Source organism: Salvelinus sp. IW2-2015, linkage group LG6.1, assembly GCF_002910315.2.
Source record: "Salvelinus sp. IW2-2015 linkage group LG6.1, ASM291031v2, whole genome shotgun sequence".
NCBI lineage: Eukaryota > Metazoa > Chordata > Actinopteri > Salmoniformes > Salmonidae > Salvelinus > Salvelinus sp. IW2-2015.
Genome location: NC_036845.1, coordinates 19231927 through 19258142, shown reverse-complemented (window position 1 = coordinate 19258142; position 26216 = coordinate 19231927). Strand labels below are relative to the sequence as shown.

The window sequence follows — 26216 nt, the reverse complement described above, 5'->3', positions numbered from 1 at the left end:
ACCCCCTGGCTGAACCTCGTCTGCCGCCTCCCCAACGGTTCTCAGGTGATCCGAGTGTTTGTAAGGGGTTTTTCACCCAATGATCTCTCTCCTTCGAGCTGCAACCCTCGTCGTTTCCCACCGACCGGTCCAAGATAGCATATATCATCACCCTGCTGTCGGAAAAAGCCCTAGCCTGGGCTTCTGCTGTGTGGGATGCCCAAAGTCCCTGCTGTGCCAGCTTACTCTACCTTTGCTGAAGAATTCAAGCGAGTGTTTCAAGATCCCACCAGGGGTCCTGACTCAGCCAAACAGCTCCTGACTCTCAGCCAAGGTCGGCGCAGCGTGACGGACTATGCCATTCAGTTCCGCACGGTGGCAGCAGCGAGTGGCTGGAACGACGAGGCGCTCAACAGTGTGTTTTTTGAAGGGTCTTTCCGACACCATCCAAGATGAACTGGCCACTCGGGAACCACCGGACAACCTCGAGTCCCTGATCAAGTTGGCTTCACGCATAGACCAGCGTCTGGGAGAGAGAGAGCTCAACCGTAGATCTCTCACCCTAGCTCCTATCGGTCCTAGGTCCGAGTCTCCACCTTTATCCTCGCTGACTCCACCGGAATCCATGCAGGTTGGACGCATCTCCAGGCTGAGAGAGACCGCCGGATAAGGGAGCGATGCTGTCTATATTGCGGCAAACCGGGCCATTTCCTCTCACGTGTCCCGGGCTCCAGGGAAAACGCACTCTCCCGTGCAGGCCTGGGAGGACTGTAACGGGAACATAACCTCCTCCCATCCATCCAACTCCCGCCTGCTTATTTTCCAGTTACCCTTTCCTGGGACAACCACGAGCTTCCCCTTCAAGCCTTGGTAGACTCTGGAGCCGCAGGTAACTTCATGGATGGTGTTTGGGCGAAGGAGAATGGCGTTCCCTCTGAACTCTTAGTGACCCCATAAGGGTTACTACGTTGGATGGAAGCCCTTTGGGATCTGGGACTTGTCACTCGTGTCACATACCCCCTTGCGACTTTCAGTTTCCCAACACCAGGAAGTGATGAACTTTCATCTGACCTCGTGTTCCGAGTTCCCTCTCGTCCTTGGATACCCCTGGCTTCACAGCCATAACCCTCACATCGACTGGTCTGTGGGCACTATCAAGCAGTGGGGTCCTACGTGCCAAGCCACTTGTATCTTCCCTAGTTCCCCGAGTTTCCCTCCCGAGTCTCTAGAATCCATCGACCTGTTCCGAGTTCCCGAGTGTTACATGACCTCAAACCGGTATTAGCAAACAGAGGGCCACCAAACTACCACCCATAGACCTTACGATTGCCCCATCGATCTGTTTCCGGGCACCTGCCCCCCCAGGGGTCGGATCTTTTCCCTATCTCCTCCCGAACGAGCTGCTATGGATACCCTACATCAAGGACGCTCTGGCAGCAGGCCTCATGCGTCCATCCACCTCGCCGGGGGAGCAGGGTTTTTCTTTGTGGCCAAAAAAGACGGTGGATACGACCTTGCATCGACTACCGGGACTTAATGCCATAACCGTCCGTAACCGCTACCCGCTACCCCTTATGGCCACAGCCTTGAGCTGCTCCAGGAAGCAGTGGTCTTCACTAAGCTTGACCTACGGAACGCATTACCATCTTGTGCGGATCAAACCGGTGACGAGTGGGAAGACCGCTTTCAACACGCCTACTGGTCACTACGAATACTTGGTGATGCCTTCGGCCTGACCAACGCCCCGGCTGTTTTCCAAGCGCTCATAAAACGATGTGCTTAGGGATATGCTTAACATTTTCGTGTTTGTTTACTTGGATGACATCCTCATCTTTTTCGAGCTCCCTTCAAGAAACACACTAAGCATGTCAGACAAGTGCTCAAACGCCTCCTAGACAGCCAATTTGTACGTTAAGCCGGAAAAGTGTGAATTCCATTCCTCTCGAGTACAATTCCTGGGATTTGTAGTGGAACCGGTCGAGTCCAGATGGACCCAAGAAAGGTAGGGGCGGTAGCGGATTGGCCCACCCCCAAGTCCGTTAAGGAAGTTCAACGTTTCCTGGGCTTCACTAACTTTTACCGCAAGTTCATTAAGAACTTCAGCTCGGTGGCAGCCCTCTTTTCTCAGCTGTAACCAAGGGTGGCAACACAAGGTTTCTGTGGGGAAGAGAGAAGCTGAGACGGCCTTCCAAGGACTCAAGCAGCGCATCCTCTCTGCTCCCATCCTGACACTACCGACGGCGGATGAACCTTTTGTGGTGGAGGTAGACGCATCAGAGGTTGGTGTTGGCGCTGTCCTGTCTCAGAGGGGGAAGACAAGAGGCTTCATCCTTGCGCCTTCTTCTTCACCGGCTTACCCCGGCCGAGAGGAATTACGATGTGGGGGATCGTGAACTCCTAGCGGTTTAAGATGGCATTGAAGGAATGGAGACACTGGCTCGAGGGGCTTCTCAACCATTTCAAGTGCTTACGGACCACAAAAATATCTGGAGTATATCCAGCAGGCGAAGACGGTTTGGACTCCAGACAAGCTCGATGGTCTCTTTTCTTCAGCCGATTCCAGTTTATCCTCACCTATAAGACCCGGTCGAAGAATCTCAAACCGGACGCCTTGTCACGAGTCTACTCTCCTTGCCATTCGAGAAGATACTGACATGACTGTTTTCCTGCCGCTAAGATCGTGGCTCCAATCTCGTGGCAAGTTCTGAGCAAAGAACTGAGGAACACACAGGGTTTAAATACTAACAAGGGAACGACACACAGGTGCAAACAATAATTAGAGCAAGGAAAAAAACAAAAGGTACAAAAAAGGTGCAATGGGGACATCTAGTGACCAAAACCTGAACAGTCCTGGCCAAAACCTGACACATTATGTTAGGGTAAGACAATTGTACTAAGTTAAATGGGGCTTTATAAGTTATATTCTTATAGAATCAATGGGTATATATTATTAATTCATTGAAATGACCACATCTGTAGGATATTGCAAATTGTACCTTTAAATGTGACACTTCCACCATACAGCAGGATCTCAACCAACTAGCCGACTGTTCAGAACAAAACAAGATGAAGCTCAACCCAACAAAGTGCATGTATACCTGTTTCAGCCATAATCCTGACCCACCTCTGCCATTATCCATCTCCGACCACACACTTGAGGTGGTGTCCAGTGCCAAAGCGCTCGGTGTGACATTCCAAGCCAACCTAAAATGGGAAACACACATCTCCGACATTACCACCAAAGGGATCCGAAGACATGATGAACCGTCTTCGCCAATTCAACCTTCCCCCGAAGACCTGACAAACTACACCTGCTTTGTCCATCCAGTGCTATAGCACATCTCATATTTTTCTATTTTATATATTTACGTAGGCCTATGTATGCTGGAGCATCAGCATTTGGGGGTTCGATTACCAGCTCAGAATGGCCAGAAACAAAGACATTTCTTCTGAAACTCGTCAGTCTATTCTTCTTCTGAGAAATTAAGGCTATTCCATGCGAGAAATTGCCAAGAAACTGAAGATCTTGTACAAGGCTGTGTACTACTCCCTTCACAGAACAGCACAAACTGTCTCTAACCAGAATAGAAAGAGGAGTAGGAGGCCCCGGTGCACAACTGAGCAAGAGGACAAGTACATTAAAGTAGTTTGAGAAACAGATGCCTCACAAGTCATCAACTGGCAGATTCATTAAATAGTACACGCAAAACATCAGTCTAAACGTCAACAGTGAAGAGACGACTCCGGGATGCTGGCCTTGTAGGCAGAGTTCCTCTGTCCAGTGTCTGTGTTCTTTTGCTCATCTTAATATTTTCTTTTTATTGGCCAGTCTGAGATATGGCTTTTTCTTTACAACTCTTAATAAAACGGTCACCCAGATTAACTTTTTCTAATACAGCAAACAAAAATTTCCACTCAACTCTGTCGAAGGCCTTTTCGGCATCGAGAGAGACAATGAGTGCAGGGTCTTTAACTCTGCAAAGGTGGTTTATTATATTCAAAGCACCTCTCACATTGTCCGTTCCAAATCTGGATTTGACAAAGCCAGTGTGATCAGGTTTAACGAGGTCTGGAAGTAGGACCTCCAACTTGCGCGCAAGTGTCTTAGTGATTATTTTAACATCAACTCCTAGCAAACTGATAGGTCTAAACAAAGAGCTGTTTAATGGTTTTCTGTCCTTTTTTATTATCAGGATGCAGATTTCCACGACTTTCGAACATATAATTTAGAGCAGGCATATCTCAGGCCAGAACTTCTTGTAGAACTCTGCAGAGAAGCAGTCTAGGCCGGTTGCCTTTGCCAGAAGGCATTGCCTTAATTGCCTGGGGCGGCTGGTAGCCTAGTGGTTAGAGCTTTGGGCCAGTAACCGTAAAGGTTGCTGGCTTGAATCCCCGAGCTGACAAGATAGAAATCTGTCGTTCTGCACCTGAACAAGGCAGTTAACCCACTGTTCCCTGGTAGTCTGTCATTGTAGATAAGAATTTGTTCTTAACTGACTTGTCTAGTTAAATAAAGGTAAAAAATAAAGTAAATGTTTTAATAGTTTCACAAACTAGGTGTAAAGGGGAGCAATTACTCTATTTCTATGCTCATCTGATATAGTGGGCAAGATGATCTTATTCAGATATTTTGTAATTTTTGTCATTCGATCTTGTACATTGTGAAGTATAAAGAGATTTGTAGAAGTCGCAAAACATATTATTGATAAGCAATGGATCATAAGACGTGGAACCATCTGCCATCCTTATAGACTTAATCGATCTTTCATTCTGTTATTTGTTAAGTTGGTGTGCAAGTAGACGGCTTGGACGGTTACTGAACTCATAATATTTTTGCTTGGTGAAAATGCTTACATGCTTTGTGTGCTCTACATTGAGTTGGGCCTCAGCACAAGCTAGTGAATTCCAGTTCGCCTGGGTTGGTTGTTGTTTATGAAAAAGTTCTAAATGCTTTACTTCAGCCTCCAATTTTTCCCTATTTTCAATTCTAAGCTTCTTGATCAGAGATGCCTGAGAAATGATATAAACCCTTATGGTTACTTTAGCAGCATCCCAGATAGTTGCAGCTGAGACAGGAGAGAGTAGATTGTCGAGCCAATAATGTGATTATTTCTCTTTTATCACAGAGCAGAATCCTTCATTGTTAAGCAGAGACATATTAAGTCTCCAAAATCTCATTTTGGGGATTGTTTTGCAAATTTCAATATCTATATACACTGGGGCATGGTCAGAAATTACTATAGAACCAATAGCACATGACTGGGTAACATGCATGTAAGTAGAGGGCATACATTTTTTTTGTCCAATCTAGAATATGAATTATGGGGTCTTGAGTAAAAGTATAGTCTCTCCATACGTCTATTAAACCAGATGAATCACAAACACTTCTGAGAGCATTTGAGGCTCTATGATTTGAGACTGGAGCAGGATGATTTATCCAATTTACCCAAAGTACAATTAAAATCTCCTGAAATAAACCCAAGTCCCTTGCAGTGTTGATTAAATAATAAAATAATGCCAGACATAGATTTGGGGGAGTCTGTGTTCGGGCCATATACATTTAGTATAGTAGTATGTTGACCAACTATATTACCTGTAATCAAAATAAATCATCCTTCAGAGTCTGTATCTTGGTGCTCAAATATCAATGGGGCATTTTTTGGTTTCAACTAAAAGAAGAAAATTAAACCTGGCCCACCCAGTCCCACTTGAACTTATCATGTTCTGTTGAAGATAAATGGGTCTCCTGTAGCATAGCAATTGAAACCCTTTCCTTTTATAAGAATGTTAGAATTTTCTTCCTCTTGACCACATGCTTACTGCCCCGAACATTCCAGGAGACTGGTTTAAATGAACTTTTTATGTTACAGTAGTATTAAAGAATAGCTTAACCCAGACTGAGTAGTGCATCACAAAAACAAAACAATTAATAAAACAGTTGTGTAATCCTAAACTAAAATACAACATAAAAATACAATTTAGAAAACCCCTACTGCTGAGTCCCCAAATGAAACGACAGACCCCAAAAACAGTATCTACCCTGTTTTCTGTCACATTACTAAAATCCCACTAAGGGTTTTTAATAAAAATAAAGTTTCACTATGTCCTATGTTGAATAAAGGGGAATTAACATAGATCTGTGGACATGTGGATGAAAAATGAATAGCCTAATATTTGATATTGTCCTAAGCATTAGCGCTACTGTACTCACATGCACTTTCCCGAACACACACACACACACCATACAGTCACATGTAGCCTAGCCTATATAATACATTTTAAAAATACAAATTGCGGTCCTGAAGTAAAATGAACACAGCCTAGTAATTAAGTTACATCCCTTTGTCTACCTTGAGGCCCAACTAAATTAACCGGAACGTCATAGGGATTTGGCTCATTCATTCATGAAAAAATGAAAAAGAACCTCAGTTCTATAAATGAAAAGTTTAGTTACATTGCACCATAACGCTTATTAACTATTACTTTGTATACCATGGCATGGTAGACAGTTCCATCCCGAGGTAGTCAGCCATGCGGTGCATGGACTGCCCAAATAGGGCAAATAAAAGCTACTCACGTTCACGTCCATAAACTGACCATGTGTGCACCCTAATAACATACCTAGCAGCCTTCACGGATCTGGGTTCTGTGCCGCTGTTAAGTGGATATTGTCCCAGTAGAAGGTGAGCGCAGACTGGGGGTCGTCAAATGTATGGCTAGCCCCCTGGAAAGTAATCCTCAGTTTAGCCGGGTGTATCAGGCCAAATCTGACTCCTGCCTCGTGAAGGTGGGCTTTCACATCTTTGTATGCAGCTCTGCGTCTTGCCAGGTCTGCCGAGTAATCTGGGAAGATATGTATCCGCTTGCCATTGTGGTTCAGCTGTCCTCTATCGCGGGAGGTCCGAAGAATTTTGTCTTTGGTCTGGAGGTAATGTCGACGGACCCGCATTGCTCTGGGAGGGCGACGGGGCTGTGGTTTTGCCGCTAAAGTGCGATGACTGGGGGCCTGTCAAACGTCTCTCCGCCGAGGACGTCTTGCAGGAAAGAGGCCATGAACTCGGTAGGATTGCGCCCTTCCGTCCCTTCTGGGATTTCGACCACACGTATGTTCTGTCTCTGGGAACGGTTTTCCTGTTCATCTATTCTAGACTAACCTTTAGCTTCACGTTCTCTGAGGTAAACTCGTCGTTTTTGGTCTCCAAATCGGCAAGACGCTTATTGATGTCGGTCAACGATATTTCCATATCCTTTATTTTTAGTGTTTGTGTCGCGAGTGTTGTTTGTAGTGTCACCATAGTTGACTGGACTGCTGTCATAATTTTAGCTCGTAGACTTGACACAGAACGAAGTTGGGGTTATGAAATCAGAGCGTAGTGTAGCCATATTTGCACAGATGGTGACTAGCATCTCCATATCATTGTGTTGCTAGTCTTCGTCATGTCTTCTTGTTTACCGTTTTGTCTCGTTTTCCCAGTTGCAGACATATCCAATAATGGCACCCAAATGTTGCTAGAGCCAGTAGGTGTGCAAAGTGTTTTCTCAAAAGGTGAAAACATAAAAGCCTCAACCCTTAGTGGAGAGGCCTCGGAACACGTCTTTACGTAGCCATGTTGAAACCGCCAAGGAGTTCTTTTCAATCTGAGAAACCAACTTCCTGTGTGACTGAGCAGTCCGTTTTTACTATATCTCTGCTATGCTCGCCTCTTGACAGGTCGTCATTGCAAATAACAATCTGTTGTTAAATGACTTACCTGTATAGAAAAGTTTTTTTTTTTTTTTTTAAGTATAGGGTTGAATATGAGTCAGTCCTTGAGTAAAATATGCTTTTCATTAATGAGGACCAAGGGCCTCTTTAGGAAGAGTATGTGAATAAAATCTTGACAGTTGTGCTGTGACACAGTTTGAATTCTAAAAGGGAAAGGGCTTTTAAGGACTCAGTAGACTTGGTCAAGGGAGTGGCTTCAGAGAGATGAGAGTATTTGATTGAGTCATGGTTTGTTTGAGTACTTGATTGATTGAGTGAGTGAGTGAGGGAGGTCAAAGCCAGAAAGAATCTGTGCTGAGGCCTACTGTAGGCCAGGAGTCTTCAACTTGTGGCCTACAGGCCAAATCTGCCCCACAAGCCAATTTAATGTGGCCTGCCAAGGATGTGTATCCACCTGCCATTGAGTCAGTGATTGTATCTGCGTCATTTTTCTCTGCATGGAAATGGGCACACATGCTAGGTACTCTTTATGCCCACCCTATTATAAGCTGCAGGTTCCTACTCATATAGCTGCCTGTTTTCCCCCATTGCTTTGGAGATCTCTAGCTCCTTTCAAGGGATGTGATCAAATCTCTCCACGCCTGCTTGCTTGCCTGCCTTGTCTTGCCTTGCCTGGTGGGTCTGTGTCACAGGAACACTTTGGCTATAATAATAAGTCTGAAAACAAATGTGTTTGCTCAAACACATGCTGCAAAATCATTATAAGCAGCGGAATTGTCCTAAATTATAAACATGTGCATACAGTACGATCTGTTAAAGTAAACTCTGAAAAAAACATAGATCCTAAATCCTGACTGTTTCCAGCTGGAAAGGAGTCGGAGCCGAGTCCAACATATTTTCTGCTAAATTGGAACAGAAATGTGCCTTCAGCGCATAGGGCTGGTGCCCCCCTCCCCCCCTTCCATGTACCGACTTTAACAAGCTAGAACAATGTGTAGCCGTTCCGGGGGCTGGTTAACATTGGGTGGACGGTCTGAGAGTTTTACAGTGTAGAATTGGCTGTTCAGCCTCTCGCTGCTACAGCGTAAGCCTCAAGGGTTACGTGGTTTGAAGAGGGATACAACGAGCGGTCGTGTCTCCAAGTTCGATACGAGGCCAGCCTGTTGGTGGTTGTGATGGTGTCCCGCACGTCTCTCGCCCAGGGGTGGCACATCCAGACCCACTGAAATGAGAGGGATATGTCTTCTCTCTCTCTCTCTCTCTCTCTCTCTCTCTCTTAGACTGAATAACAGTAAGCTTATACCATCATTGCGGGTAATTTTTTTTACAATAATCGCCTAGATGCTATGAAGAAAAGTCCACATATATAGTTCTGTTGGCGAATGTTCTTCTCACCACATAAGAAGAGAGAACCTCCTAACCAGGCTGCGGCTTTGTGACTTATGAGGCCTGAGGTTTCCCTGCACCATATCCTCCCTCGCCGTTTGCATCCAATATGAATGAATCCATACATTCATGTAAAGTAATGTAAACTCTTTCAAAACTCTGGTTAGCTACTAGAGATATAGCTATCCTAGTGTTATTAGATTGACATACCAGGGCCCTCCCGGAGTAGATAAGGAGACATATAAGGATATAACCTCTTGTGTTATGTTTGGTGCGTTTGACCCTGAATCCCCTGTACTGTATCATTAGCACAAGCTTCCCAGTCACAACAGTTCGAGTAAGGGTTTTCCCCCTCTACGGAGAAACATTAGTCATTAATCAGACCCTGAGTGAGTTTTGATGCATAGCAGCTTTAGTTACTCACTTAAAGAAAGCCTGATGATGAGAGAGAATGGACCCTGGCCCCGGCAACCCTCTTCCTCTGCCCTCTCATGACATCCCTGCCTCACACAACTTCAACAAATGGGATCAACAGTAAATGAGCCCTAGTAATGTGGGCGGGGTGCTCCCTTTTACTTTTCCATCCCGGGCGGTGGATGGATCGAGGGGTGACTCAGTGTGTGATTCCTACAGGGAACAATCAAAGTTCTCACATAAAAGAAACACCAAAAACGGATCTGCAATTTGCCTTATTATGGTTTATAAGTTGCAGAAAGTTATAATGAGTCAGTGTGGTTGATGATGTCATGGAGAGCGGTAGGTGCGTGAGAGGCAGGAGATGGTTGGCTCAGACCAGGCCCCGGCTAACTCCCCTGCCTGCATGTGGGGCTTTGGCAGCTGCCGGTGATACCCATTACGCTTGTTTGAGTCGTTAAACGTACCTGAGACAGACTGTGTTCCTGCTGGATCTCACCATGGGTCTAATTGCTCCTGAGCTGCTTTCAAAACAAACCTCCCAACAACAGCACCGCTGCCCTGCTGAATGAAACCGCTACCCTCCAAACATGTTGTCATAACTCACATTATGGGCCTGTGTTTTGCATGAATGGAGGACCAAAGCTTTGTGTTCACCTGAATGAACTAGAATCTCTCTCTCCAAAGTGGACAGTGCAACTGGAACACTGTTGGAGGAACATGTTGCCTATCAGTTTAAGTTTGTTCTACCAGAACTGCTTGTAAAATGGAGTCTCATTGAAGCCCAGAGAGAGAGAGTCAAATGAAGAATGATTATTACTCAACCCAAGCAATTGATTTGTAGAAACGTATCAGGACTTCCCAGCAACACAAAAACACAGCACATATTGGTTCAGTTGAGAAACTTAGCATAGTAGAATTGAGGCTGCCAATACAGTGGAGGACTTCAGAAATATGGTAAATTGCTCACTGCATATCTCACACTGGCACATACAAGGAGAACCCTCAAACCCACTACCGCAAACAAATAGATGTCTGTGGCAGCGGAGGGGTTTCTCACATGATCTACTGTATGTGGTGTCAGTAGAAGACCGATATTAACTAGCAGCTATATGTCAGTCCCATTTCACTATACAACCGTCACACTCCAAATGATTTGTAATATTTGTCTTGTCTGCTTGGTTAGCTTGCTGTGCTGAGGAACCATTGTGGTGGTGTCTTCTCCAGTGATGTTCAAAGGGGCCCTGGTTTTTGTAAATACAATACTTGAGGCACAGAGGGATCATTAGATAACCATCAGAAGTGGGGACTGCGGAGATGTTTTGTTTTTTAAGTCCTATTTATTCTGTGGTTGAAACTGTAAACTATGTTGGATGATCATGGGGAGGGAGTAGCATTTCTAATGGTGTGTTCACTGCTCACATTCTCTCTCTCTCCACAGTTAAAAAAACAGGGTGTTCTATGGCATCCATAATATCACGATGACCATTTCGGCTAGGCCTATGTTCTGGTGATGAAAGATGAAATGAAAGAGCTGAGCTACTACAGATGCCGTGAAAAAGTCTAGCATGTGAACATGTCAAAATATGGTTTGCGTAGTTGATTGGTTGGTTTCAAATGTTTCTGCTGTTCGGGGAAACTATTTATGTACAATGTCAACTGCTGCCTATAACTTAGAGCGTTGCAAATTCACACAACATACCAGCGCTGTGTGTTTAAAAGCGCACGTGGGTGCCAAATTATGTTATGGTGCTGTAATTTTCAGAGCCCGAAATTCCTCCAGACCGATGCACTTTTGATCGTCTCCTCTCTAGTGTGACTTGGAAACATGGCTATAGATGCTGTTTACACATCAGAGGCGAATGGCTTTCACTGTTGTTTCGGTTGGAGGCACTGTAGCATGCGAGCTAAGGGAGTAGAGGCTTCTCTTTTGATATCTATCTGATCGCTTCGCCATGGATCGATCTCCCCATTGGCACAGTGTCTCTGTCTACAATGCACTGAACTGGTGATGGTGGAAGCCATATTCCTCTAGAACAGTGGTTCCCAAACTTTTATAGTCCCGTACCCCTTCGAACATTCAACCTCCAGCTGCGTACCCCCTCTAGCACCAGGGTCATTACACTCCCAAGTGTAGTTTTTTGCCATCATTGTAAGCCTGCCACACACACTATACAATACATTTATTAAACATAAGAATGAGTGAGTTTTTGTCACAACCCGGCTCGTGGGAAGTCACAAAGAGCTCTTATAGGACCAGGGCACAAATAATAAATATAATAATAATAATTTTGCTCTTTATTTAACCATCTTACATATAATACCTTATTTGGGGCAGCAGGTAGCCTAGTGGTTAGAGCCTTGGGTTCGAATCCCCAAGCTGACAAGGTAAACATCTGTCGTTCTGCCCCCAAACAAAGCAGTTAACCCACTTTTCCTAGGCCGTCATTGTAAATAAGAATTTGTTCTTAACTGACTTGCCTAGTTAGAGAAAGGTAAAAAATAAACATAAATTGTGAATAACTCACCACAGGTTAATGAGAAGGATGTGCTTGAAAGGATGCACATAACTCTGCAATGTTGGGATGTATTGGAGAGAGTCTCAGTCTTAAATCATTTCCCACACACAGTCTGTGCTTGTATTTAGTTCATGCTAGTGAAGGCCGAGAATCCACTCTCACATAGGTACGTGGTTGCAAAGGGCATCAGTGTCAGGATACTCTGAGCACAGCCCAATCCAGAAATCTGGCAGTGGCTTCTGATTAAATGACATTTTCACAGAACCGCTTGTTGCAATTTTGATGAGGCACTCTTGTTCAGATATTGGTACGTGGACTGGAGGCAGGACATGAGAGGGATAACGAATCCAGTTGTTTGTGTCATCCGTTTCGGGAAAGGACCTACGTAATTGCGCACCCAACTCACTCAGGTGCTTCGCTATATCACATTTGACATTGTCCGTAAGATTGAGTTCATTTGCACACAAAAAAAATAATCATACAATGATGAAAAGACCTGTGTGTTGTCCTTGTTAATGCAGACAGAGAAGACCTCCAATTTCATAATCATAGCCTCAATTTTGTCCCGCACATTGCATATAGTTGCGGAGAGTCCCTGTAATCCTAGAATAAGATCGTTCAGGCGAGAAAAAACATCACCCAGATAGGCCAGTCGTGTGAGAAACTCGTTGTCATGCAAGCGGTCAGACAAGTGACAATTATGGTCAGTAAAGAAAACTTTAAGCTCGTCGCTCAATAAAAAAAAAAACATCTAACTGTAGGATGTGGGATCTGCTTCGGATCCGAACAGTGTTGTTATCCTTCATCAGGATGTGTTGCAAGATTAGCAACGAGCAAAACGTTTTGTTCAACAGGATCAAAGAGGAATGGCATGGGGTGTGAGCCAAAGATGTGATGAAGCGATTCACTGACAACTTTCTCGCTGATTGATTGACCAGTGGGCTGAGGTGATCAGGCATAATGAACGCACAGTTAAATGGCGGCTAATTGAAGGCAGCAGGCATATTAGTTATCAACCACTGAAAAGAGGTGAGCCAGAGGTGCCGCTGGTCAGATCAAGTGAGTAACTAACCCGCCCAGATGACGAAAGATCGGGACATGCTTTGTGATAGTAGTGCCCCGCATTCGCCACTGTTAGAACCCAGAACCCAGAACCCATTCTCTCCCAATGGGTGGGAAATGAACTCGCTAACTTCTCACAATTTTCATCTTCATTCCAAGCCCGGTTTCCGCTGCTCTCAACGTTGTGTGTTAGCAATCATGTTTGTTTGGGAAAGGGGAGTACATTTGGCCAATTTACAGTGGATGTCAGGTCAATGTAAACATGCCCAGAGTGTATATTCTACATTAATGTATGGCTGTGTGAGGCGATGAGGAAGAAAAATACCCCCGTTTATTTTCTCTTTATGGAGAGATTGACAGCATGAAGCCAGATATACAGTGAGCATCAAAAGTACTGGAACAGTGGCACATATATATTTTTGGTCTCTGTACTCCAGCACTTTGGATTTGAAATTATACAATGACTATGAGGTCAAAGTGCAGACTGTCAGCTTTAATTTAAGGGTATTTTTAATCCATATCAGGTGAGCCGTTTAGAAATTACAGCACTTTTTGCACATAGTCCCCCCATTTCAGGGGACCAAAAGTATTGAGACAAATTCACTTATACATGTATTAAAGGTTTAGTATTTGGTCCCATATTCCTATCACGCAATGACTACATCAAGCTTGCGACTTTACAAACTTGTTGGATGCATTTGCTGTTTGTTTTTGGTCGTGTTTCAGATTATTTTGTGCCCAATATAAATGAATGGTAAGTAATGTATTGTGTCATTTTGGGGTAACTTTTATCGTAAATAAGAATAGAATATGTTTCTAAACGCTTTTACATGAATGTGGATGCTAACATGATTGTGAATTGTGAATAATTATGAGTGAGAAGGTTAGAGGCATAAATATCCTACCCCTCCAAAACTGCTAACCTTCCCTGTTATTGTAATGGTGAGAGGTTAGCATGTTTGTGCTTCTGTAACTACGGTATCTCACTCATCATTATTCACGATTCATTCAGGACTATCCGTAACCATGGTAGCATCCACGTTAATGTAGAAGTGTTTAAAAAACATCATATTTTCTTATTTACAATAAAGGGGAATCCAAAATGACACAATACATTATTTACCATTAATTTCTATTGGATACAAAATAATCTGAAGCACAACCAAAAGAAACAGAAAATGCATCCAACAAGCTTGTGGAGTCAGAAGCTTGATGTAATCATTGTGTGCTAGGAATATGGGACCAAATACTAAACTTTTGACTACTTTAATACACCAATAAGTGAATGTATCCCAATACTTTTGGTCCCCTAAAATGGGGGGACTATGTACACAAAGTGCTGTAATTTCTAAACGGTTCACCTAATATGGATGAATACCTTCAAATTAAAGGTGACAGTCTACACTTTAACCTCATAGTCATTGTGTCATTTCAAATCCAAAGTGTTAAAGTACAGAGTCAAATAAACAACACAATTGTCACTGTCCCAAGACTTTTGGAGCTCGCTGTATATTGTCCAAGAATATCAATACTCAAGAATATCATTACGTTATCTTTGAAAATGACATCAACTYCCCATATAATTTCTCCGTCAGAGTACACAGAAGCAGGTTGGGTTTTAACGTCCTGAAGCGAAAGAAGAAAAAGAGGACGGCCTGTTTAGATTTGGATGTTACAGTACGTGTCGGCAATGAATCCGATCTTCTCCCAGTTCGGGAAATATCTTGAAATGTGCTATCTGTCTGACGTATTGAGGTCTCTGTTCGTTGCTGAGTGAGTAGTTGTGCAGTATGGAGATGAGCAATCAGTGATGAATAGGCCATGGAGTACATTGGGTGCTAATCTGGACGTGATCGACAAGGTGTCGGGGTGAACTTAATCCCTGGAGACGATCACAGACACACTCTGATTAACACGAAATCTCAGTGTCTCTACTCTCTCCATCCCGCCACTCCCCAACACAGATGTGTGTGTGTGTGTGTGTGTGTGTGTGTGTGTGTGTGTGTGTGTGTGTGTGTGTGTGTGGTCTGCCAGGCGGGTCTTCTCTGTAAATCCTCAGTACTCTGCTTCAGTCTTCAACACTGTGGGTTAGAGTGAACCCAATGTCAAGCACTGACATCTCCTTGCTGCTGCTTCTCACACGATTACAAACTGCTGTTATAGTTCCACTTAGCAATTTCTTGTTGTCTTTAAACGGGTTGGAGAAATGTAATATGCGAATTCATGGCCAATGGAGAAACATGCTCTGTTCAGTCTCCCACAGTTGACTTCTCCTCTATGTTGTTTTATTATGCACTGTGGTAGGTTGCCCAGTCGGTGGGAGCTGTTACCCTATATCTGCCTGTGATATTTAAAACTTGGCTCCGATCGATAGCAGTGTCTCGCGTTTGCAGCTATTGTGCTCGCCCAAGGACATTTTCTTGTAAACGGGATCGCTAAGGAGTTTATATTAAGAGACGCTTATTGTGGAATGGACTGGCTGTTACTGGCTCCTTTGTCCTCCGCCGGCAACTCGATCCGGGCCCATAGTCAATGTGGTTTGGGGCTTTCATCGGCTGTCTCAACACGGCGTCAATACAATTCTTAGAAGGGCCAGTTCTGACCGGAATTAATGCAATATTCACATTCAAAACCAATCAGTATTCAAAGTTGCAGAGGGGATCCAAAGTTTGCACGAATGACAAATTGCCGAATCAGACGGATTTCCGACAAATTAGAGAATATCTTTGTTACTTATCTGTTACTATTGTTTGGCTTATATTGTGTGATGGACTTTTCAACTGCGGACTTTTTCTTCTGGTTTAGTCTGTTGCCTCAAGTGTATCTTTGTCCTCAGCTCTGAGGCCATCCACAGTTCTGTCTTACCACCGTGACAGGAACATGTTGTTGTTAGGCCCAGTGAACTCAGCTGCACTACCACATGTTAGTTACAGTAGTTACAGTGGAACATACTATCAAAGGCAGTTTTCATTCATACTGACGGTGCCTGTACTCCACACTCAAACTCAAACATTGTTCTAGGGTTTTTTTTCCCCTGCCACTGTGCTTCTCCCTGCTTTTTGGGGTCTAAACTGAGTTCCTGTAAGGCACTTTGTGACCACTGCTGATGTAAAAATGTTTTATAAGAAATTTGATCGACTGATTGATTGATTGCTTGATTGGATTGCTTTACATGTAGTTGAAACTAATCACACTTCCTGTTTGTGCCTTCTGTCTCTCGTCTCTCTCCTGCAGCTAGCTATGGAGTGTACCCCATCTGCAAGGGCTGCTCGGTGTGCTCCAAGGACAATGGCTGCGTGAACTGCCAGCCCAAGCTCTTCCTGTTCCTGCGGCGGGAGAGGATGAGGCAGTACGGCGAGTGTCTCCACGCATGTCCGGCGGGATACTTTGGCATTCGAGCTCCTGAGATCAACACGTGCTCCCGTAAGGCCTCCCTCCTTTATCCCTCCATCCCCTGCTCTCTCTTTTCTATCTCCTCTCTCCTCTCTCTCGTCACATGATTTATTGTCTCGTTACGTGCTCCTTATGCAGGGAAGAGGGAGACACACACGCTTCACATTTTGAACGGCTGAACCATTAACACAGGTGGATGTTAGTGCCGAGACAAGACTTTATTAAGGAGGGCCTTTCCTCCAGTGGCGACCAGTATAGGCCTGGATGTGGGATCTGAGGATCTGAGGCTGTAGATGTCTGATTAATCCAGCTTCTCAACCAACAGTCCCGCTTGGTGAACATTTAGAGGGTTGTTAGAGCGTGTTGTGGACGGGCTTCAGAACGAAGGCTAGGGAGGATATTCAGACATACTTAAATGGGCTGTTATTCAAGTTCTGGGTATACCTTGGTGCTTTGTTTTATGGAAGATTAGTAACGCTTAGCAATAGTTTGTAGACTTTTCACTAACAGAACGCCGCAATGTGCAGATTAAAGCGAGTGGAATAGGTGAAGGCACCTATAGAGGGCTGGATGATGTCATTCTGAGGAAGAACCATCCTGATGATGATGTAAGGAAAAAACATAAATCATATTAGATATTTCCATTCATCGATGTCAATAGTATAAATGTATATAATTTTGTGTGGGCTTTATGTGCTCATGTGTTCAATGTGTTTTCTGTGTGTAGTCAGCTGTATTCGATATCAGAATTGTTTTGGTCCCATGGCCACCTAAAACAGACAAATTTAGACAGATCTTTTTAATTATGTTTTCTATATTAAAAACTGAAAGGGGAAAAATTAAAACCCAACAATGGCTCTCAGCAAAAAATATATATAAATAATAATAACAATAATATTACAAAATCCAATTAATTAAATGTATCCCTCTCCTCTCCTATTGGACCAGGCTGCGCCCCCGTCTCATAACCTTATTTTAACATGGAGTCTGGCTTGAGAGAGGCAGGCTTTATAGGTTTAGAGAGAGCCTGTGGTGTTGGCTGAGTGTTTCATGTGAAAACTGAGAAAGAACTTGAACCCATTGGGTTCTGTTAGCCAAACTCCTGACAGACATGCTGAAATGAGGCCCCAGAGGAGCGTGTCAGGACCTCTAGGCCCAATAATCCAGACGCGCAGCAGACACCGGAGGAAAAACCATTTTGCTGCTTACTCACTCGCTCGCTCTCTCCAAACCTCCATGCAAATTCGTCCGCTGGTTTTGTCAGTCAGAAAAATTGAGCCGATTGACGACTGAAATGCCTGGCTTGTCGTAACCTGCTGGTATCAATTGGATTTTCACCCTCGCTGAGACACCCGCTCCCCCTGCACACACATGCTCATCTCTCCATTCCCCACAATAAAAGGGGAGAAGGAAGGGCCTGCAGTCATTTCAGCCTATCTTCACAAGTCAGGGAAAATCAGAGGAGAAAGACATTTTGTTCTTCAGCGGATAGTAATTATTCCCCATCCCTCACCACACCGTCTCTCTGTCCTGCGTTTGATTTTAAGTGTTACCGACGTGCGGCATCAACGCGTGGCAAGGTAATCTGAGTCCTTTTCAGAACAAACTGCTCCCAGAACAAAAATCTTACCATTGTCAAGTAGCATTACATCTCGGCGGTCAGGCCTACTTTGATGTGATCGCAATTGGAGTCGTAACTTTGTAATCCCACTTCGCATTTGACCTTCCTCCTTAAGTTGCACTCTTTATGTAATTTCCACTAAACAGTTTGGGTCTGTCGGCCATAACGGGCCGTTCTATCAGGTCGGCTCTACGAAGCTAATTGTCGGGTCACTGGGAACGATTTGTGGGCTGACAAGGCAGCTGGATTCTCCTCCTGAGCTCAAAGACACCGGGGTTCCTCCCCACCACCAGTGCCCCAGACCCAGAGCCAGTGCCTGCCCCTGCTCTCTAAGAGGCCTGGAACGTGGCATTACGTCTCTGTTATCATGGTCTTTCAAAACAGCCTCTGAAATCACTTAAGGAGTAGCTGCTTATTATTACACCAGTGTTTGTCTGTGTGATCTTATCTCATTCAAGACTGTTTTGTGGACTGCCTGGGTAAAGGGAAACCAAAGCCACACGGGAGAGAGAGAGGTTTACACACTCACTCCCAGGCCCAGCCGTGATGAGGCTGGAACCCCATGGCTAAGTTCCTCACTCTCTTTCAGCCGCCACTTGACAGCTTGGCATTAGGAGAAGAAAGAGTGTAGCCACACACTTTAACCTGTGTGCCAATGTACAGTAAGACTAGGTGACTGAAGCTAACCAGGCAACTGAACCAGCCAGTGGCTGAATTTAAAAGAGAGAGGGTGATTCCGTGTTTTTTTTTCTCTCAAATTCCGTTTTCTCCGTTTAGTTTTTCATGGTTTCAGTTTTTAGGTTTTTGCTCTCAAAATCGCTATTTTTTAATAGGAAACACACAAAACTGGATGTTCCAAGTCCATAGCAATAATTTACCACACCAGGAGAACACTTTTGAGGTCTGGGAAAAATCTAAGAATTATTGAACTTTTGGTGTAGTTACCCTTTAATGCAAGTGAGCACCAGCCAGAGACTTTGTTTGGTCAGCAGTGTTTCTGTAGCGCTCATGTGATTGCAGTGTTAGCAAACAAATGGCTACTGGATTGATGCAAATCATCATGATATCATTCTGCCAGGTGAGCATAGGCTACTTTTTAACATTTTGTTTAGAAGGTTTTGGTGAAAGCCTTTCCATCTACCAGCAGACGGTTATCATTAGCATTAACGCTAACAGCTACCCAAAGTGTAGACTAGATATACGCACACTGTATACACCACACAGACGAGGGCATTCCTGTGCCGTTTCAGAAAGTTGCAGGAAAATACAAATCACTGATGCATTTTGTTCATGGATTTTCTATAAGTCCAATCAATGTAGTTAATTTCCTACTAAGTTCAATAAATGTTTGAATATTACGGAATTCCGTTTTAATGTCTGGCTTACGTGATTCCGTCTGCGTTTTACACCTCTCTCGCTCTCGCTCTCTCTCTCTCTCGCTCTCACATGCACACATACACAAACACACACCTTTCAGCAGCTAATGGTGAAGAGTTAGATATGATCCATAACTCCATAACAGCTGCAGTCATGGAGGCACTTATCAGCTCAACAGACTAATACTGCTCTTCTGTCTCTGTCAACCTCCACCTCTACCAGGGACATTTGTAAGGGTAGATATTCACATATGGTTTATATACAGCCCAGTCCTGATAAGTGCACGTATCTACTGTAAGGGATGTGTAAGTCAGCAAACTCTGTGTAAGTTTGTGGCAGTTGCACCAGTGCTAATGCAAACTAATCTGTCTACTTGACTGGGACATCTATCTGCATGCTTTAGGCTTAACGCAGGCTTTTATATCATTATTTAATTCCCAAGCTATGGCATAGACTGTATCAGGCATCAACTGTATTTTCATATGGGTTTAAAATATTAGGAGGAGCGGGTGAATGGTGGATAACTGTGTGCTGAGTTTAACGGGAGGGAAAGTGTTGACAGAGACAGCATGAGAGTAATACTCTGAGCAAAGCTTCCTCCCAGGGGCTGTATAATGGTTTTAAACACTGCTGAGGTGGTTGGGGGGGAAGAGGTTTGGAGGGTATCCTGGTGGACAAGGCTTGAAGTCTGGCATAGGCTGTCCCTATGTGCACCCCCTTCAACAAACACACAGAACACACACAGCCACAGCCGTCCCTTAGCCACACGCACTCGTGCATGCATGCACACACACACACACACACACACACACACACACACACACACACACACACACACACACACCTCCCTCAGCCACAGCTCTCCCTCAGTCACAGCATGCTGTAATGCTCACAGAAACCCCAGCAACGAGCATYCCCCTGCCASGATGRAAACCMTGTCAAGCTGAGSTYATAGATATGGCCAATATTCTGGAAGTGTGGTTCAAATATCACAGCTCATCCAGTGCCAGTATATATGCCACTTGAGACTCCCCTTGTCCGAGGTGATTTTTAAAACTCCATTTCTGATTTTATTTTATTGCCTCTCTCGTACTAAAAATTGGTTACGGAATATCATTGTTGCTTTTTGTTTCTGGTTTGTACCCTTTTATGTATTTATTTCAATGCCAGAGTTTTGGATGATTTGGTTACACCTTTGTAAGATTGTTCATTTTTAAAGTGCATCACGGGAGTTTGGTGGATTCTGAGGTGGACAGTAGCCACACGTCAGTTCTCCGGGCCAATTGAGTACCGAAGTATGAAGCTCTGTAAAGGAGCAAACTCACAATACCATGAGCTACCTTGGCAGCACAGACAGAAACAGGCTACTCTGCATCTCTGTCTTCCTATGTGTATTTCCATTGCACATTTTAACCAGAAAAAGACCATTTGCTTTTGACCTTTGCACCTTACCAAGGGACAGTTAATCGCCACAGCTTTTACAAACCACAGTTTAGACACACTGCGAGACAACACAATGGACACAACCAACTGACAGGCCTGTCGTGTCTCTTCTCCACTGGCCCATTCTGACTGACAGGAACACCGGCACCGTCTCGCCCAGCAGCCCCATGCCAGGGTGTTGAAGAGCATCCACGTGGAAAGAAAAGAGAATGTCAGAGGGGAGAACATGCAGCCTTGTCCTGTGCCATGAACTCCTGCCATCCATCAATCCACATGACATGGCTGGGTGGCAGCTAGCAAGCCAAGGGTTAAATGTCAGCCAAACCTTCTGATTTTACAGAGTAGGTCAAAGCGCTATTAGGCTAGTACTAGGCTAGCTGCTTCCCTCAGACACGCTTGGAGAGTAAGGCTGGAAAAATGGGGTTTGTTTTCCCCTGCTTCACTGCCAGAGCTTCTTTCTGTCTGATCATGGACATGGACACTGCTGCTGCCTGCCTGTTCAACAGCAGGCCTGGTTAGCATCCTGGAAGACTTTTCATTAGACTGATGATTGGCTTGACAACCTAACCCCCATAGCTTACAAGAAAGGCCCTTTCTGGCCTCACAACATATTCTCCATCTTTTGAAAAATGATTTACAGTTTTTTTTTAACATGAATATTCATATAGATAAATCAAGTGATGGCATTTGTCCCGTGTCAACCCAATCTCACACAGAACACCTCTGAAATTAACAGTTGCTTTGAGTGTCCCTGATCAAATTGGCAGATTTTCGATCCAGACCACAGCAGAGAGAGAGGGGAGAGTCGCTGCCAGCTAGATTTCGCAGGATTAGATCACGCTTTTAAAGCGCCGTAAATCAACTCCAAATGCAGTTGACATGAATACCACAAACTGAAAAAAACAAAAAAATGGAAACAGTCACATTCATACAAGTGCAACTATGCCTTTCCTTTAAAAGATGTTGACCCCTCAGCTCAGCCACTGTCTATACTCGGTGGCTTTGAATTCCTATTTTAACAGAAACATCTAGTTTAAAAAAAATATATTGTATTAGTGGTCCAGTGCAGTCAAAAACTAGATTTGCTGTGTTTTTCAGTATATTTCCACATTATGTTGTTGGAAAAATACTGTGAAATTGTGAACTATAATAATGCCCTTTTAGTGTAAGAGCTGTTTGAAAAGACAACCTGAAATTTCTGCCTGTTTTGGTGGGTTGGCGTTTTGTCCTAATAGAACAATAAAAAAGAGAGTTCCAAACCTCTCTGCCAATAACAACTAGTTTTCAGTTTTCCCCTCCCCACTCCCAGACAGTCCTAACAATGTTCTTGCTTGAGAAATTGCACTTTACTAAGAAGCTATTTATTTTTATTTTTGACCATTCTAATTCAAAACAATCACAGTACGTTACTTAATTGTTACCCAGAAATGATTTGATATTGAGTTAACTGAGAAACAAGGCCAAGAGGAGATCATGTGTTTTTAAGCCTCAAGAAGAACATTGAGCCTTCCTTTCATCAGATTCCTGCCAGATCTGATGACCTCATTATTTCTTATTAGTCTCCCAGAGGCACCTAGACGAGACATTGGAGGTGGCACAGAGGTTAATCTCAAAGAGGGCTATAACCTGCTCCTATGCATCTGAGGGCCATGCGCCTCGTCTGGGGCTCTCCGTTGGGCCGCAGAGGCAGACAAGCAGCCGGGCAGATGCAGCACCCTGTGGGAACTTCCCTCATATCCATCCAACTCTGACCCCACACACATATATATATATATATATATATATATATATATATGCTAACTATGGCTCTGTCTGATCTTAGATAGCCTCTCTGTTCCCTATCTTGACAGGATGTCTGTCTGTCGTGGCGTCTCCCCCCACCTACATCTTCTTCCAAGGACCTTTGACCTCGATCACTGACTAAGAGGAAGGTCTTCATCTTGGAAGTCTCTCCCTTGTCAGAGCTATACGCATATGTCATATATCTGTAAAGGAATGACGAATCTTCTATTTTATCTGATAAGGAGTAGAACAGGAATCGCTACCACCAGTGTTGGCTAATAAATGTGACCATAAGCTTGATTTTGACATCTAAACTCAGTTAAAAAAAAAGGAAATGTCCTCTCACTGTCAACTACGTTTATTTTCGGCAAATTTAACATGTGTAAATATTTGCATGAACATAACAATATTCATCAACTGAGACTTAAACTGAACAAGTTCCACAGACATGTGACGAACAGAAATTGAATAATGTGTCCCTGAACAAAGGGGGGGTCAAAATCAAAGTAACAGTATCTGGTGTGAGCACCAGCTGCATTAAGTACTGCAGTGCATCTCCTCCTCAAGGACTGCACCAGATTTGCCTGTCCTTGCTGTGAGATGATACCCCACTCTTCCACCAAGGCACCTGCAAGTTCACAGACATTTCTAGGGGGAATGGCCCTAGCCCTCACCCTCCGATCCAACAGGTCTCAGACATGCTCAATGGAATTGAGATCTGGGCTCTTCGCTGGCCATGGCAGAACACTAACATTCCTGTCTTGTAGGAAATCACGCACGGAACGAGCAGTATGGCTGGTGGCATTGTCATGCTGGAGGGTCATGTCAGGACGAGCCTGTTGGAAGGGTACCACATGAGCGAAGAGGATATCTTCCCTGTAACGCACAGCGTTGAGATTGCCTGAAATGACAACAAGCTCAGTCCGATGATGCTTTCACATCACCCCAGAACATGACAGACTTCCAAATCCACCTACAAATCGAATCCGACTCTAGAGTACAGGCCTCGGTGTAACGCTCATTCCTTTGACGATAAACGCGAATCCGACCATCACCCCTGGTGAGACAAAGCCAAAACTCATCAGTGAAGAGCACTTTTTGCCAGTCCTGTCTGGGCCAGCGATGGTGGGTTTGTGCCCATAGGCGCCGTTGTTGCCGGTGATGTCTGGTGATGACCTGCCTTACAACAGGCCTACAAGCTCTCAGTCCATCCTCTCTCAGCCTATTGCGGACAGTTTGAGCACTGATGGAGGGATTGTGCGTTCCTGGTGTAACTCGGTCAGTTGTTGATGCCATCCTGTACCTGTCCCGCAGGTGTGATGTTCGGATGTACCGATCCTGTGCAGGTGTTGTTACACATGGTCTGCCACTGCGAGGACGATCAGCTGTCCGTCCTGTCTCCCTGTAGCACTGTCTTAGGCGTCTCACAGTATGGACATTGCAATTTATTGCCCTGGCCACATCTGCAGTCCTCATGCCTCCTTGCAGCATGCCTAAGACACGTTCACGCAGATGAGGGACCCTGGGCATCTTTCTTTTGGTGTTTTTCAGAGGCAGTAGAAAGGCCTCTTTTAAGTGTCCTAAGTTTTCATAACTGTGACCTTAATTGCCTACCGTCTGTAAGCTATTAGTGTCTTAACGACCGTTCCACAGGTGCATGTTCATTCATTGTTTATGGTTCATTGAACAAGCACGGGAAACAGTGTTTAAACCCTCTACAATGAAGGTCTGTGAAGTTATTTGGATTTTTACAAATGATCTTTGAAAGAGAGGGTCCTGAAAAAAGGGACGTTTCATTTTTTGCTGAGTTTATATTGTAAGATGAACTTTAACGTTGTGGCACTCGTCAGTCGCGTGTGTTTCGGTGTACCAGCGTCTCCACTGCTGTTTGTTGTCAATAACAGCAGGGTTGCGCAACAAGCCGGTGCTTGAGAGTGTAATAGTGCCAGATGTTCTTTTTTCTTTTACTTCTTCAGAGCGAACGAAAGAAAGAAAAGACTCAGGTGATGACAGGCCTGGGAAGGCTTGTGTTTGAGAGGTAAAGAGGAGCACTACTTTCCAATTTACTCCTTTGATTTATTGGCTGTTGGGTCCCTGGCCCTGACGTGTATTGACACCGAGCCCCACCGATATCTAATTTCAGAGGGAACAAAGAGAGGAGAGAGGGAAGAGAGCTAAAAAAAAACGTAGGGAAGAGGGAGGAGAGACCGAGCGCATCCTGCCTTTGTGTGGGCCTCTGTCTTACCTCCCCTGTTTCACTCATTCCATGCCAAAATCTCTACAGCAGTGCGTAACTCTAGTGGCCCTGTGTGTTTATCAAACAAAGATAAGCAAGTGTGCGTGTGATATGTTGGACCAGGGATGAGATAATGAGAAGGCAGAAATGTCTATAGAGTAAATGTTGGCTGCCTTCCATGTGTAGTTTGTTTTGTTCTATCTAGGTCGCCTTCAATTGGCACCAAACGTAATAAAACTTTTTGTACTTGTCCAGTGTAGGGCAATTCCACAGGAACAGAGTTATGCTGAGACTCCGATTTTTCCCTTTAAAATGTACAGTGTATCCAACAAAAACCAATGATTGCAAAGTTAAACACACAGAATGACGGTTTGTGCTGTTTGTGGCGTCGTTCTGTTACCAAACTTTGCATCAGCACTGTTCTTCATGTTCAGTGGAAAATTGTTAAAAGTAGTCCTTGTGCATAGAGTTGTATTGTCTGTTTTAACTTTGCAATCATTGTTTTTTTGGTTGGATATACATTTTAAAGTACAACTCCGCTGCCGAGTCTCAGCATCACTCTGCTACTGCGGAATTGCCCTAATGAACACAACACAGGAGTGCAGTGAGGTCTTACAGGCTGCCTCAGACCACCTCTTGAATCTGAGAGTGTCTGTTGTATGCCTCCATATACCACATCCGTACATGCGTTCCAGTAGCACTGAATTTACACTGTTCCTACCCCAACATCCCGTTTCTGCAAATCACAGCTGGTTGTCACATATGGTTGTCACCTCCGGAGAGTTTCTCTCTTTTCCTTTGGATAAAAGCGTATATTAAATGACATTATATTGCCCTAGGTTGCACTGTGCTTTTACCATTATATAATTAAGGTTGTAGCTGATTTTATTCATGTCCCTAAGGTAAAAACTATTTTTACAGCTTTTTTTGTTCCATATACATACATTTTACATGTTACATACTACATTTTACATACTACATGCATGGTACTTTTATATACAGCTTTCACATGACAAATATATTATGTATACATGCAGTACAAACATTCATACATATACATACACACATGGATACATACACACATACATACAGTGGGGAGAACAAGTATTTGATACACTGCCGATTTTGCAGGTTTTCCTACTTACAAAGCATGTAGAGGTCTGTAATTTTTTATCATAGGTACACTTCAACTGTGAGAGAAGGAATCTAAAACAAAAATCCAGAAAATCACATTGTATGATTTTTAAGTAATTAATTTGCATTTTATTGCATGACATAAGTATTTGATACATCAGAAAA

At 44.0% G+C, this 26216-nt stretch overlaps 1 protein-coding gene across 1 annotated transcript in view; it reads left to right on the top strand.

Annotated features, from left to right (window-relative positions):
• The window catches only part of rspo2 (R-spondin 2), an 83356-nt gene that overhangs the window by 22948 nt on the left and 34192 nt on the right, over positions 1–26216 (top strand). Inside the window, exon 2 of the mRNA XM_023989350.2 lies at positions 16300–16488. Coding sequence (XP_023845118.1) covers positions 16300–16488 — 189 coding nt within the window. The remainder of the gene's footprint in view (positions 1–16299; positions 16489–26216) is intronic.